We start from the raw sequence: 15,181 nt of genomic DNA on the forward strand, positions 1-15,181 counted from the left end.
CCATTTGGCATACTTGTTTACACAAAATCTTTTATGCCAGAAGGAAAGCATGTGCTCTTCATCTAATATCTCTTCCCACTGTCAGAAATATTTAAGGAGTCATCAAATACCTACTGTACCTTTCAGGTATAGAGGGCATGCATCTGGAACAGAGGAAGCAGTGCATGTAATTTCACTTTGTAAAATTATTTCAAATTTAACCTCAAACTTTCCAGGGAAAATGAATTACCAGCCAAGGTCACTATCAGATGTATGACCAGAAAAAAAGCACTAGGAAGGAGAACTTAAAGAGAAACTAGCACTATTTTTCCTACTGGATATGGATTTTTGCACACAAATACTGTATTTCAAAAGTCTAGGAGTTAGCTAGCATTAAATGACAAATGGTTTTAACTCAAATGTTAAAACTCGATGTTACTCAGCAGGGGAACCTGAACAGAGAAGCACAGCTCCCAGCACACTGACAGCAGGTGAGTCATGTCCTGATCTCAGTCATACAGAGGTACCAGGAAAGAAGAGTTTTGGAAAGGAGGCACCAGAGAGTGTGAAAACACACCTTGCCTCTGCTTAGCTGCTGTGATGTGCTAATAACGAACTCATTCTCAATACAGTTCTTCCAAAGAGGAGCAGAGTTTATCACCTAGAAAATTAAGACAATGTCAAAATCAGGGGAAGAAAACAACATGAACCCCCTGCCTTGCCCTTTCCCTTGAACAACCCTTGACACCTTCCTCACATTTTCGTTCTCTCCTCTGGGCATGTGTGAAGGCCAAGAAATGCAAGACTGCTCAAACCTCACGCAAGGAAAAAGCATGAAGCTGGCCACTTGGAAACAATTTCCTTCTGCAGCAAGCAAGACAAAATGTATCTGTAACACATGAAAACTGCTCAATTTTTTTCAGCTCCACTACAAGACTCCTGGTGCTTCCAGTAGGGCTCAAAAAGTCATTATATATTAGCACAGGACATTCTACCTAGTAAACTCTTGATCAACTGGGGAAGACCATTATGACCCCTATCTGGGTCTTCAATGCCACAAATGGATACAAATTTAATTCTCCCAGACCAAGAACAGCTGTAGTTGAGTAAACTAACAATTGTGGGAGGATTAACTGCCTTACCCTGCTGACCCTGATGTATTTGCCCAGCAGAAAAAGGGCTGGGATCCCACCTGGGAACAAACCAGAAACTGACAGGTTCATGGCTTTCTTTGGAAAGAAAAACAATTTAAAAAGACAAAGAAAATGAAAAAGAGAGAGAAACTGGAACACCTAGGCCTCTGGTTTGGTAGAAACTGGCTTCCATTTGCTCAGCTATCAGAACAGTATTAAGAAAATAACCACATGTACTTACAGAAGTACCTGCAGAGGCACTGCTTTATAATCACATTCCCCTTCCTTGCTTTTTTGTAGTGCTTATGTCATTCTCAGGGCCTCATGAATGTAGGCAAGATTAAGTACTGCTTCATGGTCAGGTACTTCCTGTGTAGTATCCCATCCTGGGAGCGCTCCTTGTTGGTTTCAAAAAATCACTGGTGTTAGGAATAATAATAAATAAAAAACCCCCAAGAAAAAACAACAAAAAAGGTAATTTTCTCCAGAAATTATCCACCTAGGGAGAAGCCGTGGTGGGTTTCCTCATCAGGAGAGCCAAACAGCAAACCAGAGCACAGGCTTCCTGACTTTCCTAGTGCTGAGCTAGCAGGTTTGCATGCACTTTCAGGAAGGGTGAAGCAGCAACTAACTGGAGACGACATTTCGACTCCCTTCACCGGCAGGAAAGGGTTATGCAGCAGGCAAGACCTTTAAGTGAGAGTCGGGAGACTTGTCCGCAGACAGCTTGCACGACCCCAGGTAAATCCCTCAAGGAACTGAAGCACACACCACTCATCCACAAAATGGAGCTAATCCTAATTCCTTCATGGAGTACAGCACAGCTAAACCTACTCTTTGTTTCCAGGTGCTCATGAAGCTCAGCAGTGACACTGGTATGTGAAGTGCTGAGAGAGGAGGACTCCTTGGGAGGCCAATTCATTCAGCTTTCCCTGGTAGTTAATAAGGCCCAGAGTACAAGATGGCCACATTACTCAAAAGGGATCAATAACTCCTCACTGAACCCCCCTCACCATATATGCTGCAAAAGCTATCCGAGGTCTTCTCTGACCTCTGTCCCAAGAAATTCTCAAGATGGAATTTCAAAGGAGTTTAGTCAGAATCAGGAAGACAAGAGGAAGGCTGTTTTTTGACTCTGCAATCGAGCAGTCATAAAACTTTTTGTTTCTTTAAAACCTTTAGTTTCTGATGTCCTACTGTTAATCCCATGTGGCCAAAAGATTATGGTTTAGGCCCCATTAAAAAAAAATACACCACAGTAGCTCAGGCATCACATAATTTACAAAAGTAAACAAACACCTACATAGGGTGCTTCCTTTTCTTTCTGTTTTTTAAATACACAGGTTACACTGGCTCATACACTGGTCTTATATGGGGGATAAAAAACACTTAACCCTAGGTGCCGAGATTCAAGAGTCACAGAATATCACCAGTATTGCAGGGGAGGACTCCACGAGCTGGCAAGATTAATCATATTTTTCACTTCAAAAAACAGAACAATTTTTTTTAAAAAGCTTTGAAACAAAAAAATAAAAAAAAGCCTTTAAGAAACTCAAGCAATTTGCTTTCCCTGGAGGCAGCACTATCTGCACAGACCTGAGAGCCAACCTGGAGGGCTTATGGAAGTCCCCTACATACCACAGTTTTCCATTCTGACTACTGCTAACCACTGTCTACTGCTAACCACTTACAAAGTGCCCAACCCACAGTACAACCCCCTTCCCACTCTGCTCTTTCCCACCTTATGCGTTTTTCTCAGCCATCACTAAGAAAAAAAACACAACCCAAAGAAACTCCAAGAGACACTTCTGACTCCAGAGGGCCTTCACACGTTTTCCTAAAGTATTTGACACTAGATATAAGATTCCTCTTCTTCTCTCCGTTTGCAATCCCTTCCCTGAAATGCATCTCCATATGTGCTTTTTCCAGTGAACACCAAGCCTGTAAGCTGCTTTTCCAAGCCAAGAAAAGTTTAAAAGAGGTCACACCACAGAGAACAGACTCTGCGCATTTCCTAAGAGGGTCATATTACGTAGAATATCCACCGGAGACAAAGTGTTCCCATCCGGTTTCCCACTTCTTTTGGCATCAACGTTGCCCTTCGGGTTAGGTGAAGTGGCAAATACATGCATTGGGAAAAGGAAAGATGAATGTTTTCTGTTCCCTCCATTTTGCCTGTCTCAGCCAGAATTCCTCAGAGTACTTCTAGGGTCTAACAGAGTGATTCTTGCTATGAAAGTTGACTACTATATTCAGCATTTGGGACTCCTCCCTATACACTCACAGAGGTACTCAACTTGGGACAGCTTTTGTTGTTCCCTAAAACAATACTGAAATAATTTTCTTCCTAGGCAGACATTAGAAAAAAATTTTTAGCTTTAAATACAGTTAATTAGAGCAACAGGTTGCACTGCTTCCCTGGGCAATCCTGTTGTCAAATGCTTTTAAGGCCATGCGAGATCGGCATCTGCCAGGAAAGCTTTAGAGCTTATCCTGCCTTGGGGTGAGGGGACAGACCAAATGAGTGTGGCCATCCCCTCCCAGCCCCATTTCTGACAGCTTCAGAAAACTTCAGAGACCATAGAAGTCTGAAGAACAGAGTTTCTTGCCCTCCTTTAGGCACAGGGCCCAAGCCAGCTGCAGGGGCCGTGTGCCGAGTCTCTGGACAGTGAAGGGGAATTTTGCCTCTCTGAGCTTCAACCTGGGTGACAGAGCAGATCTGCTCCAGAGTGGCAGCTGCAGCTGGCAAAGGGCAGTAATGCCATGCCTGTGAGAGCAGGTGGGCAAAGGGAAAGGGAGGATCTTGAGGCATCTGCAAGGCACTGTTTCCATTAGCAGAGTGAGGCAGTTCCCTGCCGTGCTATTGGTAAGGAAAGGACAGGAGCAAAGCAAACAACAGGAGGAGTTGCAGCCCAAACTTCTGAAACCAGTTACAGCCCAGCAAGCCTCTCTGTGTGCAGCTATGCAGCTGCAAACTTGGAAAAAAAGAGCAGGCAGCTCCGAGGAGCGCCAGGATCCACTCTTATGAGAAAGAAACACTGGAAACGGAGATCAAAGGGAAATACCAAGCTGTATACACAGCTGGGCTGTCTTCCCCTGTTAAAAAGAGACGGGCACGTAGATTTCAACTGCAAGCTCTTTGTGTGTGCTTGCACGTAACTGTGCATCTGTGCAAATGCGTGTACTCACCCCACATTTGGCCTCTTGACGTTACCAGAGTGTAGCTGATGGATGGTATTTTCCAAACTGTATGGAAGATTCCCATACAGCTGGGCAAAATCTGACTGGGCAACCCACAACTTAACCCACCCTGGGGAACAAGGCCAAATAGGTGGAAATAAAAGACATGGGAGATACAAAGCATCGCCTTTTTTAGCCTCAGATTTCTACAATAAACCTGCTACACTGCTCCTTCTTTTAGAATAACTCATTTGAACAATTTCACTGAGTTTCCAGAAAGAGCAGAACAATTCTCATCTAAGGGCTGGGCTTTGGCCATGTAGAATTACAATAAATTACCCCAAATGTTCAACAGGTTGTGTCTTAAAGTAGCACTGTGAAGTCCCTCCTAAGAGAAAAATGTAAAGGACACATCCTCCAGAACTTCCAGGAAGAGCTGGAGCAATCTATCCTGCACAGTCCAGTTCTGAGAGGAAAAAGCAGAGGAACACAGTGTGGTCATACACAGAAATGCTGGCAGCTGCCTGTTCTCAGGTCCTGGAACACTCTTGGCTGACCAGGCTCTTCTTCAAGACTAGGGACAGCCACGGTGAGCTCCTCAGGGCTGATCTCACCTCTGAACCTCCCTGTTCTATTCCTTTTCTCTCTTGGACTGCTCACAGGGAGATCTAACCGTACACAAATAAGTAGCAAAATCAGGTCTGGATTAGCTTCCTTTTCCTTTCCACATATCTCCTCTGATGGTTGTGTGGCTTTGCCAGCCTTCACCTTCAAGGGTCCTTGCCCTTTTTCTACAAATACACTCACTTACTCACAAGAAGAGCAGTATCTATCAAATGCCCTCCTTTTGTTGTTGTATTATTTGCTGTCCTGGCCAGTAAGGAACCCTTGGCACTGCTCGCCAGATGACAAGGCATACAGAGCTGTAGCGACAGCTAGAGAGGAGCAACAATTGCCCAAGTGAAGGAGCAAGTATTTGAGAGTCATTAAGAGCTGTGCTTCTAAATGATTCAGATGCTTTTAGATACTCCACACTGGCTCAGCAACCAGACAACTAAGAGACAGCAGCCTGCACTTGACTTTGCAAGCATGACTAAATTTTGTGCAGCTGTTTACAACCTCCCATGATAAAAACCACACCCTTACCATAGGAACTGTTATCAGCCTGGACCATGCATGAACCCACTGATACCATTCACAGAGTCTATTTCTGTGAAAGTAACGCTGCATTTCAAACTCATGTCCTGTTTCCACTGGAAGATTACAGAGCATAAACTTTTTTGCACCAATTTCTGTTATGCCTCCTTCTTTCCCTCAGCCCCTCCTCCTGCGCAGAAACCCTTGAACAGGCAGTTACAAGATCACTCTGTAACTGCTACATCCCCTTTCCTGACTCACCTTTTGTGAGCTGAACGTGCTCATTTACAAAATCTCCCATTCACGCCAATCCCTTCTTCATCCTGAGTCTTATAACTTCAACTCCCAGGCAAAAAAATAAGAGCAAAAAGCATCCATCCCTTGCAAAAGCTTTTCATTTTTCCCTAAATAAGTCATGTTGCTTTATGAATGCACTCTCAAAGGTAAATAATTAACAGGCAAGAGGGACAGAAAATCTTATTACACGGCTAATAGGAAGTGATGCTCAGGCAGCAGTGTACCCATAAAGTACACCTTCAAAAGACAGCCCTAAGGTTTTCTTAATGGAGCATCGGGCAGAAAATCTGACTCATTCCATTGCTCTGGAATCCAGGGATTCCTCTGTGTTTCTCCAGACTCAAACAAATCCAAAACCTCTCTATGAGATTCTGCCTGCATCTGACAGACTCAAGTGCCACTTCTGAAAAAAGGAGATACTCCAATTTTGCACAGGCATCATAAGAAGCAACCAGAAAGAGAACTAGGCAGAGAAGATCTGTATTTCTACACAAATTCAAACTCCCAAGGCACACAGAAGGGTGGTGGGTAGATGACACCAACTACTGCTATATTCTGCCATGGCCCTGAGTTAGCCCATTCCACGCTATCGGATGGTTTTATGGGAGAATTCCTGACTCTTGGTTGCACATTGCCTATTTAATTGTTATATGGTTTTTCTCATGCACTGTCTGGGAGGAAAGCTGCCTGGTCTGTTTGCCCACAGCTATGCAAACTGCTCGGGGTGACCAGCACCACTTGCAGCCAGGCAACAACCACATCAACTGCGAGATGATCCTCACTCTCCTTTCCCAGACAAGGGATAAGACACTTGCATTTACCACCACAGCACCCAAAGCAAGGAGTTAGACCATACTGGTGCCACCCATAGCAGCAAAGGTGCATTCACTTTGTGTCCTTCTTCTCTTTCCTCATGGGAGAAGGTGTTATGCAGCACCTCCTGGCCCTGGGCAACACTGACAGGACAGCAGGACACTGAGGGAGACACAAGGAGTAAGCATGAAGTTTTAAAGGACAGGGGAAACTTGTGTGAAGGAGAGAAAGGCAAGCAACTGGCTGGAGATGTGGATCAATGATGCAAACTTGTCCCTGCTCCTTTGTTTCATTGATCCACATCTCCAGGCACTGGATCCATGTGTGTTTCTGTGCCTCACCTGTTAAATGGTGATGTCTCACTCTTCCCATCCTCTTTGGAATATCATAAGGTTGGAGGTTCTCAAAGTTGTGATATTTTGGTAAAAACAGACCACTTACGGAAAGCAGAAAGAGAGTTTCTTGCCTACATTTTCTATTCCCCTTCCTTTGGTTATCACAAGTCTGCATGGCCTATATTGCTATAGTACCCTCAGTACATGTACCAGGTAAAGATGTACATCAGCACACACAACTCCAACACACAACTCTGCCCCAAGAGTACAAAGTCCTGAAACTTGTGGTTACAGGTAATCTGTCTCAAAATTATATTCCTATGACCTCATCTTTTCTAGGGCAGAGATTTTCCCCAACTGGCTTTTAGCTAGAAATGCTTTCAGGTCCATGAGCAACATTAGTCACTTGAACAAGAAAAGTTGTTGCATCAAGATTTCTGGCTCTCAGCACTTCAAACAGCACCCCATGAAAAAAATATAAAGACCCAAAAAAAAGCCTGCCAAGTCTCCAGAGATGCATTTGGACAGAAATGGTAAGTACAGAGCTCTGATATGACTGAAAATGGAGCCAGGAAAGCTGAATGCCTCACTTCCTACTGGGGCCAGATTCTTCCTGGGTCCAAGCTCACTGATTACAGAGGGCATTTGCCCAGTCTTTGTAGTTTTTTGAGGATAGCCATAAACATACAGAACTGGAGAGGGTTCAGCCTGAAAGAAAACTGTGGTAATGCACCCAAGTAGAAATTTGAGGATGCAAGTTTGGGTAGAGATTCAGGAAGCAAGGCTGGCAATGATGCACTCCAAACCAGAGTGGTAACCTCTGATTTGGTGCAGAGACCTGACTGCAGAGCATGTTTCTTTCTAATATGGGGGCTTCCTCTCAAGTGTCCCTTCAGGAAGGCAAGATGATGAAAGGATTCTCAGCATCAGACCACTATGACAAGGCCAAGCAGATTGCATTGGCAGTTCTTTCCACATCATGGGAGAAAAATACATTAGAAAGTGTCCCTAAAACACATCTTAGTTGAGAAGGGCTTTGTGATAAATATCTGTTTCTGTAAACTGGCTTATAACAGTGATTTTATTGTGCAACGTTGTTGAAACAAAAAACATTTTTCTTTGTGACAGTTTATCCAAAATAGTAGTATTGTTCCTTTTCCTCTTCTTTCTTCAACAGTTATTGCATTCCTAAGGGAGGTACAGAGATCTGGGAGCAGAAAGGAAGGCAGGCATGCATACACTCTTCACTGCATCACTTTGAATAAAAATCTAAAAATTCCTATATGAGCAGTACTACAGGACTTCCAACAAAATGCGGATCATTTTGTTTCCTTCAAATCTCAGCATGGAGACTAACTGTCCCTTTTCAGCAGCTTAACTCAGAGTTCAAAATGTTCAGCAGTCCAGCCAACGTGAAACAAAGCTTTTGCAGGCCTTCAATTGTAAGTGAAATCAAAACACTGCTTCTGCCCAAGGAGGCACTTCACATGAGCAAGTGTGGTGGTCAGCCAGAGATTGATCCAAGTGTTACAGCACGTGACAGAGCAAAGCAAAAGAAACAGCAGCAAAAGGCAGATTGACACTAAATGACAACAGCTGAGCCTGAACGTATCCAGAAAGAGCAGCTCTCTGGCAGCCTTACTCCAAAACCCACTGGCTTCCCGCTCTCCAGGTTAAGCAAAAACAGGCACAGCAGTATAATAAGTTATCCAGATCTCCCAAACTAGAGGAACATGCTGCAGGTCTGCTGAAAACTGTTAGTCCCAGCTGAAAACAGAGGCATCTGTCATCCAAACAACAGAGCTGAAGACAGCCAACTACCTCCAGCTCTTGTTCCACACTGGCCATGGAGACAGGAGGCTTTAGCTACAGTTCCCACAAGGAGCAAGTAGGATCAGTGCATGCCGTGACCTTTGGATGTGTCAAAGATAGATGCATGCTCAGCTGTGTTGGACACGGTTTGACTGCTGCAGGGAACATCACAGGTTCCAAGTGTTATTAATGAGGAAAACAATATGTACTGTCAAGGTTTGCTACATGAACTTAGCGTGAAAACAAAGCCCACTCCAGAGAACAAATGAAATTTACTGGATTAGTCTCTTGTTCCAGCTTTCCTGATAAATAGCACTGAACTCAACACCACATTGATTAGTTGGTTCAAGACAAACACTGATCAGATTGCCTTGGCAAGTATATATAGCACTACACAAGCACAATCACCCTTGTCTATTCAGAGTAGCAAGGATTCCCTATACTTTCATTTCCCTTCCCTCTATCTTTCCCAGCCTAGACAGCATGTCTGCACTATTTAAAAGCCCTATGCTAAAATGCTTTTCCCTCCTCCTTCTCTTGCATTTTGCTACTAGACACAGTCAAAGCCCTTGTTCTGAAGAAACAGAACCAAACTGTGCAAATGCTGCAGAGTCCCAGAAGGCCCCACATTTCAGTGCAAGCTGACCCACGTCATGGTTTTCTCCTCTACATCAGAAGGGTTTTTCCTTTATCTTATCTAGTACCTTAAATACGCATCCCCAGCATAACAGTCAGCTCTGAGTGAGAAACCGCTCTGGAGAACCACTGTGCCCTAAACAGTCTCTCACATTACAGAAAGAATGGGTGGGAACCACTGAAGATGGGGGATTCCAGTAAGAGTCAGAAAGGCTAAAAATACAGTATACACAATCATTGCTGCGTTTGTGTTCTTCACTTTGTTTCCGATCATCTCGAAAGATATCAGAGAGAAAGGATCTTACACCATTTCACTCTGCTTTTATGCTACAAACAACTTTCAGCAACTTGAAGTTTGTCTCCTTTAGACCTTGTCCTTTTTCTTTTTAAATGCACTTTTGCAAAGCTACAAATTCTGCAGGATCTTCAGAAAATTCTAATTTCAGTGATCCTCCCAAGGTCTCTTTCCCTCCTTGGATCTATCTTTCGTCTGAATTGAATTCTTTTTACCATAAGAAAAATACCCCCTCATAACTCATCCTTTACCCAATTAACTCAGCTTTGTTTTCCTTCCTTCTGGTGTATTACAATGAAATCATCAGCAAAACCAAATAGAGCAGTGTAGGATATACAGAAAAACTTATATTTTTTTTGTTTGTTTATTTTCTAAATCTGATCAATAGCTTTTCAAACATCTTTCTTGTTCTATCAGGAGATGTAACTTTTCTAACAGACACCACCACCATGTTGGTTTACCAGAACTGCCACTTCACAGAGCAGCAGGAAGTCACCTCAGCACTGTGTGCCTTCCCTTACTACCACACTGACCACATCCTCCCAACACTAGCATGTGTAAAATGTCCACGGACAAGAGCTATACTGCTATCTGTATAACATGCACCATTGAGCTTTAGACTGAATTTTGTTATCCTTTTTGACAAAATATTACACCAGCAAAGTGCATCTTTCAGTCACATGCTTGACCATGTTTTCTTTTAGAAAATGATGGGGTGTTGCTTACGCATCAGTTTTTTGGTAGGCGTGTTAAAGGGCTAAAAAGTATCATTTTAGTTACGTCTTGCAGCAGATGAGAAGCAGAATACTGGTTTCTTATTTAAATGCAAGCTATGACTCATCCTGGGCACAGATAAACTGAAACACATACCCATTAAATAAAAAGCACAAACAATTTTCCAATGTGAGGATTAATGACAGATAATAACTATAAATTAACTTTAATCTCTTATAACAAACAAAGCCCCTTATATAAATGTCACTGCAATCTTTTCAGATAAAAACAACGAATGAAAGCAAGAAGAAAAGTCATTTAAATATTATCAGTTAATATTTGGTACCAAATCAAACAGCTCCTTAGCAGAACCACTGGAGTGTTCATGAAATATTTCAAGACTAAGAAAAGGAGTGGCACTTAAAACACTGCTTTAATTTTTAAAAACACAATTCCAGTTATTTTTTGACATTAAAGGAGTTCAAGATTCTTAATCCTGACACATTAAAACATCATCAGATCCGCAATACTGAGTCCAAGTTAAATCACATATTCAAAAGGGAGGAGGAGAGCATTTTGTTTTTCTACTATTCTCTTGCTCGAAAGAAATTCTGTGTAATCGTTGAATGGGTTAAACCAAAATTTAACTGAACACAAGAAGGCTGCTGTTCACAGACAAGAAGGGAAAAACCAGAGTCAGAGACCTAATAGTGGACAATTTTGAAAATTATAGTGTGTGTCAATAATGGAGATAACAGTGAGATTCAAAAGGAATAATCTCAAATAATAGGGAAAATGAGCACCTGTCAGCCACAAAGCCATTAGTATCAGGGCTTTTATATTTGCAACAGTTAATTCTGGAGACACTGACAAACTTAACAACACAGCAAATCAAACATGATGAAAATCTAACCAGGAAGTAATCCCCCTCACTCAGAAAAGACTGCTGTGGAGTTTGAAAATAAATGCTTTCAGTATGAAACTTGCTGTCCAAATCATTGGTAATGAACACTGCAAACACAGCAAAGGCACTGCAGAGTCTAGCTGGGTTTGCAGATGTGAGTAGCTGATGAAGCCATAGCATCTGCATTAAGGGACAGATAATCTCAAACCAGGAACAATGGACTCCTGAACAAAGTTCCCAGATACAGGAGTCTGCCTGTACAGACCACCCAACGTGATCAAATGTGTGCCCTTCCCAGAAGGATGAAAACCAAAGGCTTGTAAAACCAGGTCTGAGACACAGACCTGGAATACAGTGCCTCAGAATGGGAGGGCCTGGAAGAAAAGACCTTGCTAAGAAGGTTGATGGTTAGAAATCTTCAACTGGGAGCAGGTGGGGACTAGGGAGCATAAATCAGACAAAAAGAGAGGAAGAAAGAGCTATTACACCAACCAAGAATGGGAGAACAAATTCTGCAGCAAGCATCTTGTCAGCATTCAGAAAAAGGTGGCATAAGGGAAAGCACAGGTAATAACACTCCTCTCACTAGTAACACTTGTAATGATGTGCTGGTCAACAGTAAATCCTCATGATATCCCCACCTCAGGTAGCATTACTGTCCTCAGTTAAAGACAGGGAAACAAGGTAAAAACTTCCTCAACTCACATGGATAGCTGGCAGCAGCCATATCCCAACCCCATCAATACATGACAGTCCTTAGCTGGACAGTAAGTATGGTTGCTAAGATCTCACCCACAGAGAGTCTGAAGCTTTGCTGGCTGCCCCACAGGCCTGAGGCTACAAATGGATGATCACATATCCATGCAAACTTGGCCAATGTAAAAGGACCAGGCTGGCACAGGGAAAGATGGAGACAGTTCTGCTCTAAAGCTGTTCTGGGTGTAAGCAGCATTTGCAATAACAATTAGATATGCAAATAAGCACATTGAAGATTAGTGACGGTTTACTGTTGTCATGGAGAAAAAAGCACCTTCAATTCTGGATCAGACCCAAAGACTGCATTTTCTTTCCCTCAGTGGTAAATATAACCAGATAGTGCACTGGAAAACACAGGAGCCAACACTCCTCAACACAGCTCAACCTGGGACTGGAGAGGCTGAGACTCATAGGAGCAACAGGGAGCAACATAACCCAAACAAAAAGTCTCCCTGCATCAACCCAGAAAGACAGGACCATGGCAACTCTGTAGATACTCAAAACTACCAGGAGGTAGAAGCACAGGCTGGAAGAAAACACTCACACCACGCAAAGGCCAAGCTGCTTCCCAACACTGCTGCTGCCAGGGGAGGCAGATGTGGGGGAAACTGAGGGCAACACAATTCATAAGGTATTCAGCTCCAATTCCCTTGAAGCCACATGGGAAGATCTTGTCTGAATGAAATTACACACTTGGCTCAAAGCCTCTGTGTGTCTTTGGCCATCCTCATAGTCCTCCCATCCCTTGTTAAATGATGGCTGCTAAGAGAGAAGAGGAGGCAATCAGTCTATTTAGACTCAGCTTTCCTTCCCACCCTGGGGGTTTCTTCATAGGAGCAGCTGGCCAGAGCACTGCCTTTGTTACAGCAGCCACAAAAAACACAGACACCCACCCTCAGCCCCCCTAAAATCCCACAGAAGAGCCAAGATAAGTTTATAATGGAAACCCTGACATAACTTTAACTAGAGCATCCTGAATGGAAGGCGATAATCTGATCTGTGTGTGAACTAGCTCCCCTTGCCTCAATGGTATTTATCTTACTTTAACTCCTGTTACAAAAGGGTTGAGTCATATAGCAGAGCCAGCCAAGTAACAAAACTGCAGGGCTTGCTAAAACGTCAGATTCAAGGATAAACAGGCACAACTCTAAAACAGGTTAGAAGAGTCTCTGCAGGAGCACTGGTAGCCAGACCTCGGAGCCTCCGGACAATGGCATTTTCTTCTGCGTTGCAGAGACTATCACAGCCCAGTGAGGGTGTGGGGGGAGAGGGTGCAGAGCACAGGGCTCTGCCCTTTGGTTGATGGTAACACATATTACCCAGGGCCCAAGAAACCTGATCCCGTAGCAACCTCATGTATGGAAAGTGCCCCAATCAGATTTCACTGTGTCAGGAGAAGAACAGTATTTACTCTGCATACAGATTAGTCACAAAACTGGGTCACTTCTTGCCTTTTCAGAGAGAGGAAAAAAAAACAAACCCACAACCAAAACCAAAGCTTCTTTTTCAGATCTTTTTGTGTCTTCCCCCCAACTTTTAAAACTACGTGATGCAGTGTGGTCATTCACAGCTGCCAAAGCTGATCAAACGGCACCTGCATGGATAAGGGTAAAGCACATTACACTCACCAGGCTTGCATTTCTTAGAATTCGGCTCATTAGCTACTTACCGGTTCTTTTCTAGTTCGTTGTGCGTAGACCTGGAAGATAAACAAAAATTTGGATTAGCCACCTTTGACCTCTGAGCACCAAAGTTCAACTGCAGCAAGCTGTACACATCTCCAGTGGCACACTGCAGCAGAAAGTCAGCCAACTACATACATTAAAATCTACAGCTCATCCTCCCTGCTGACAAGAAATTCCTCGCCTCCAGTGCAAAAGCTGGTACTCTTACTGGTGCTACAGAAAATGTTCCCTTGAGACTTCAACACACAAAAAATCCCAAAGAGAAGCAACGATTAGAACAGAAGGCCAGAGTCTGCCACTTCTAGAATCCTTCTGGCTCTTCAACCAACTCACTACAGGACTGTAGTTACGTTTCTTTCTGCTTTAGTTTCTCCATTCACCCTGTAAAAATACCAGTATCATCTGCTAACACAGGAGCTCACAGAGCATTAATTTGTGCCCATCAAATACACGGGAACCTTCCAGCAGAACTGGCTCTGTAAGGACAGCCCCTTGAACCCTTCAGCCATCACATGCCAGATTTAGCCAACTTAGCAGACCCAGATATGGCCAGGAATTGGGCACGAAATGGGATGGCCAGCACTGGCCATGTTTGCAAACATCAGCAGCACTGAGCAGCACTTTTAGGATGACTGGAAACCCCTCAGGGATGGAAACAGCACTGCCACAGCCCTAGTATGTAGTGAAGTGACCCATAAAGTGGCACTGTGACCACTTGACAAAGGAGGGGGCTTTGTCTTTATACCTGCCCACCAAGCCAAGCACGCTGCCAGTACTCCCTGATTCAGAGCTTGCAGCCTGAAAACAAAACCAACTAGAAACAAAAGGGAAACAGGCAAGTTCATTCTCCTTGCTCTGTGATGACAGCATGAGTGGCAAAAAAAGCTTAAATCCATTCAGGATTTCTAATCTAAGCCAGGTAAGGTTGTTGAGGATTATTGAAAAGGATAGCCATTTATCCAACATTTCTCTTTAACAGAAGGTCACCTTAAAATAAGAGTAAAAAGAGCCCAAGAGCTTAATAAAAAGGATCTATTTTCTCTAATTTGGCATCACATTTCTTCCGGAGCTCTGAGAAGATTATCCTCTATCCCCCATCTGGAGAATCCCACAGAGAATTCTACAATTAGGGAACTGAATGGAGGATGTGCTCCAAGGGAAACCCTGTCATAATTAAATGCTTCTCCAAAAAAAGGAAGGAGGAGCGCCTAACAGGTGTTAGAACCTCATTGAAAATGACGAATAAACTGTAGATGTCTGCAAAAAACAAGGTAAATGAGTTTTAGCTGACCATGGCTGAGAGCTGTGGGTGGCCAGAGGAAAAACAAAACGCTACCGTGTGTCTGTGCAAGCTACCCAGAGCAGCAGGATATGGGAAACCCCAAAGGCAAGGCACACTATAGGCAAACTCTTCATGTTCAGGAAACTCCCCAAAACAGTGGATGCCTTAATTCTGGTTCCCAGGAATCAGAAACATGAACACAGTGTTTAGTCCAGAAAATCTC

At 43.4% G+C, this 15,181-nt stretch overlaps 1 protein-coding gene across 2 annotated transcripts in view; it reads right to left on the reverse strand.

Moving 5' to 3' along the window:
* MXI1 (MAX interactor 1, dimerization protein) overlaps positions 1-15,181 on the reverse strand; it is a 57,212-nt gene that overhangs the window by 15,750 nt on the left and 26,281 nt on the right. For both annotated transcript variants that reach the window (XM_051800470.1, XM_051800472.1), the window contains exon 3: positions 13,661-13,690. In XM_051800470.1, the coding sequence (XP_051656430.1) occupies positions 13,661-13,690 (30 nt within the window). The remainder of the gene's footprint in view (positions 1-13,660; positions 13,691-15,181) is intronic.

This window comes from Manacus candei, unplaced genomic scaffold (genome assembly GCF_025592945.1).
Source record: "Manacus candei isolate 608988 ecotype Guabito, Panama unplaced genomic scaffold, ASM2559294v1 h1tg000050l, whole genome shotgun sequence".
Taxonomy (NCBI): Eukaryota; Metazoa; Chordata; class Aves; order Passeriformes; family Pipridae; genus Manacus; species Manacus candei.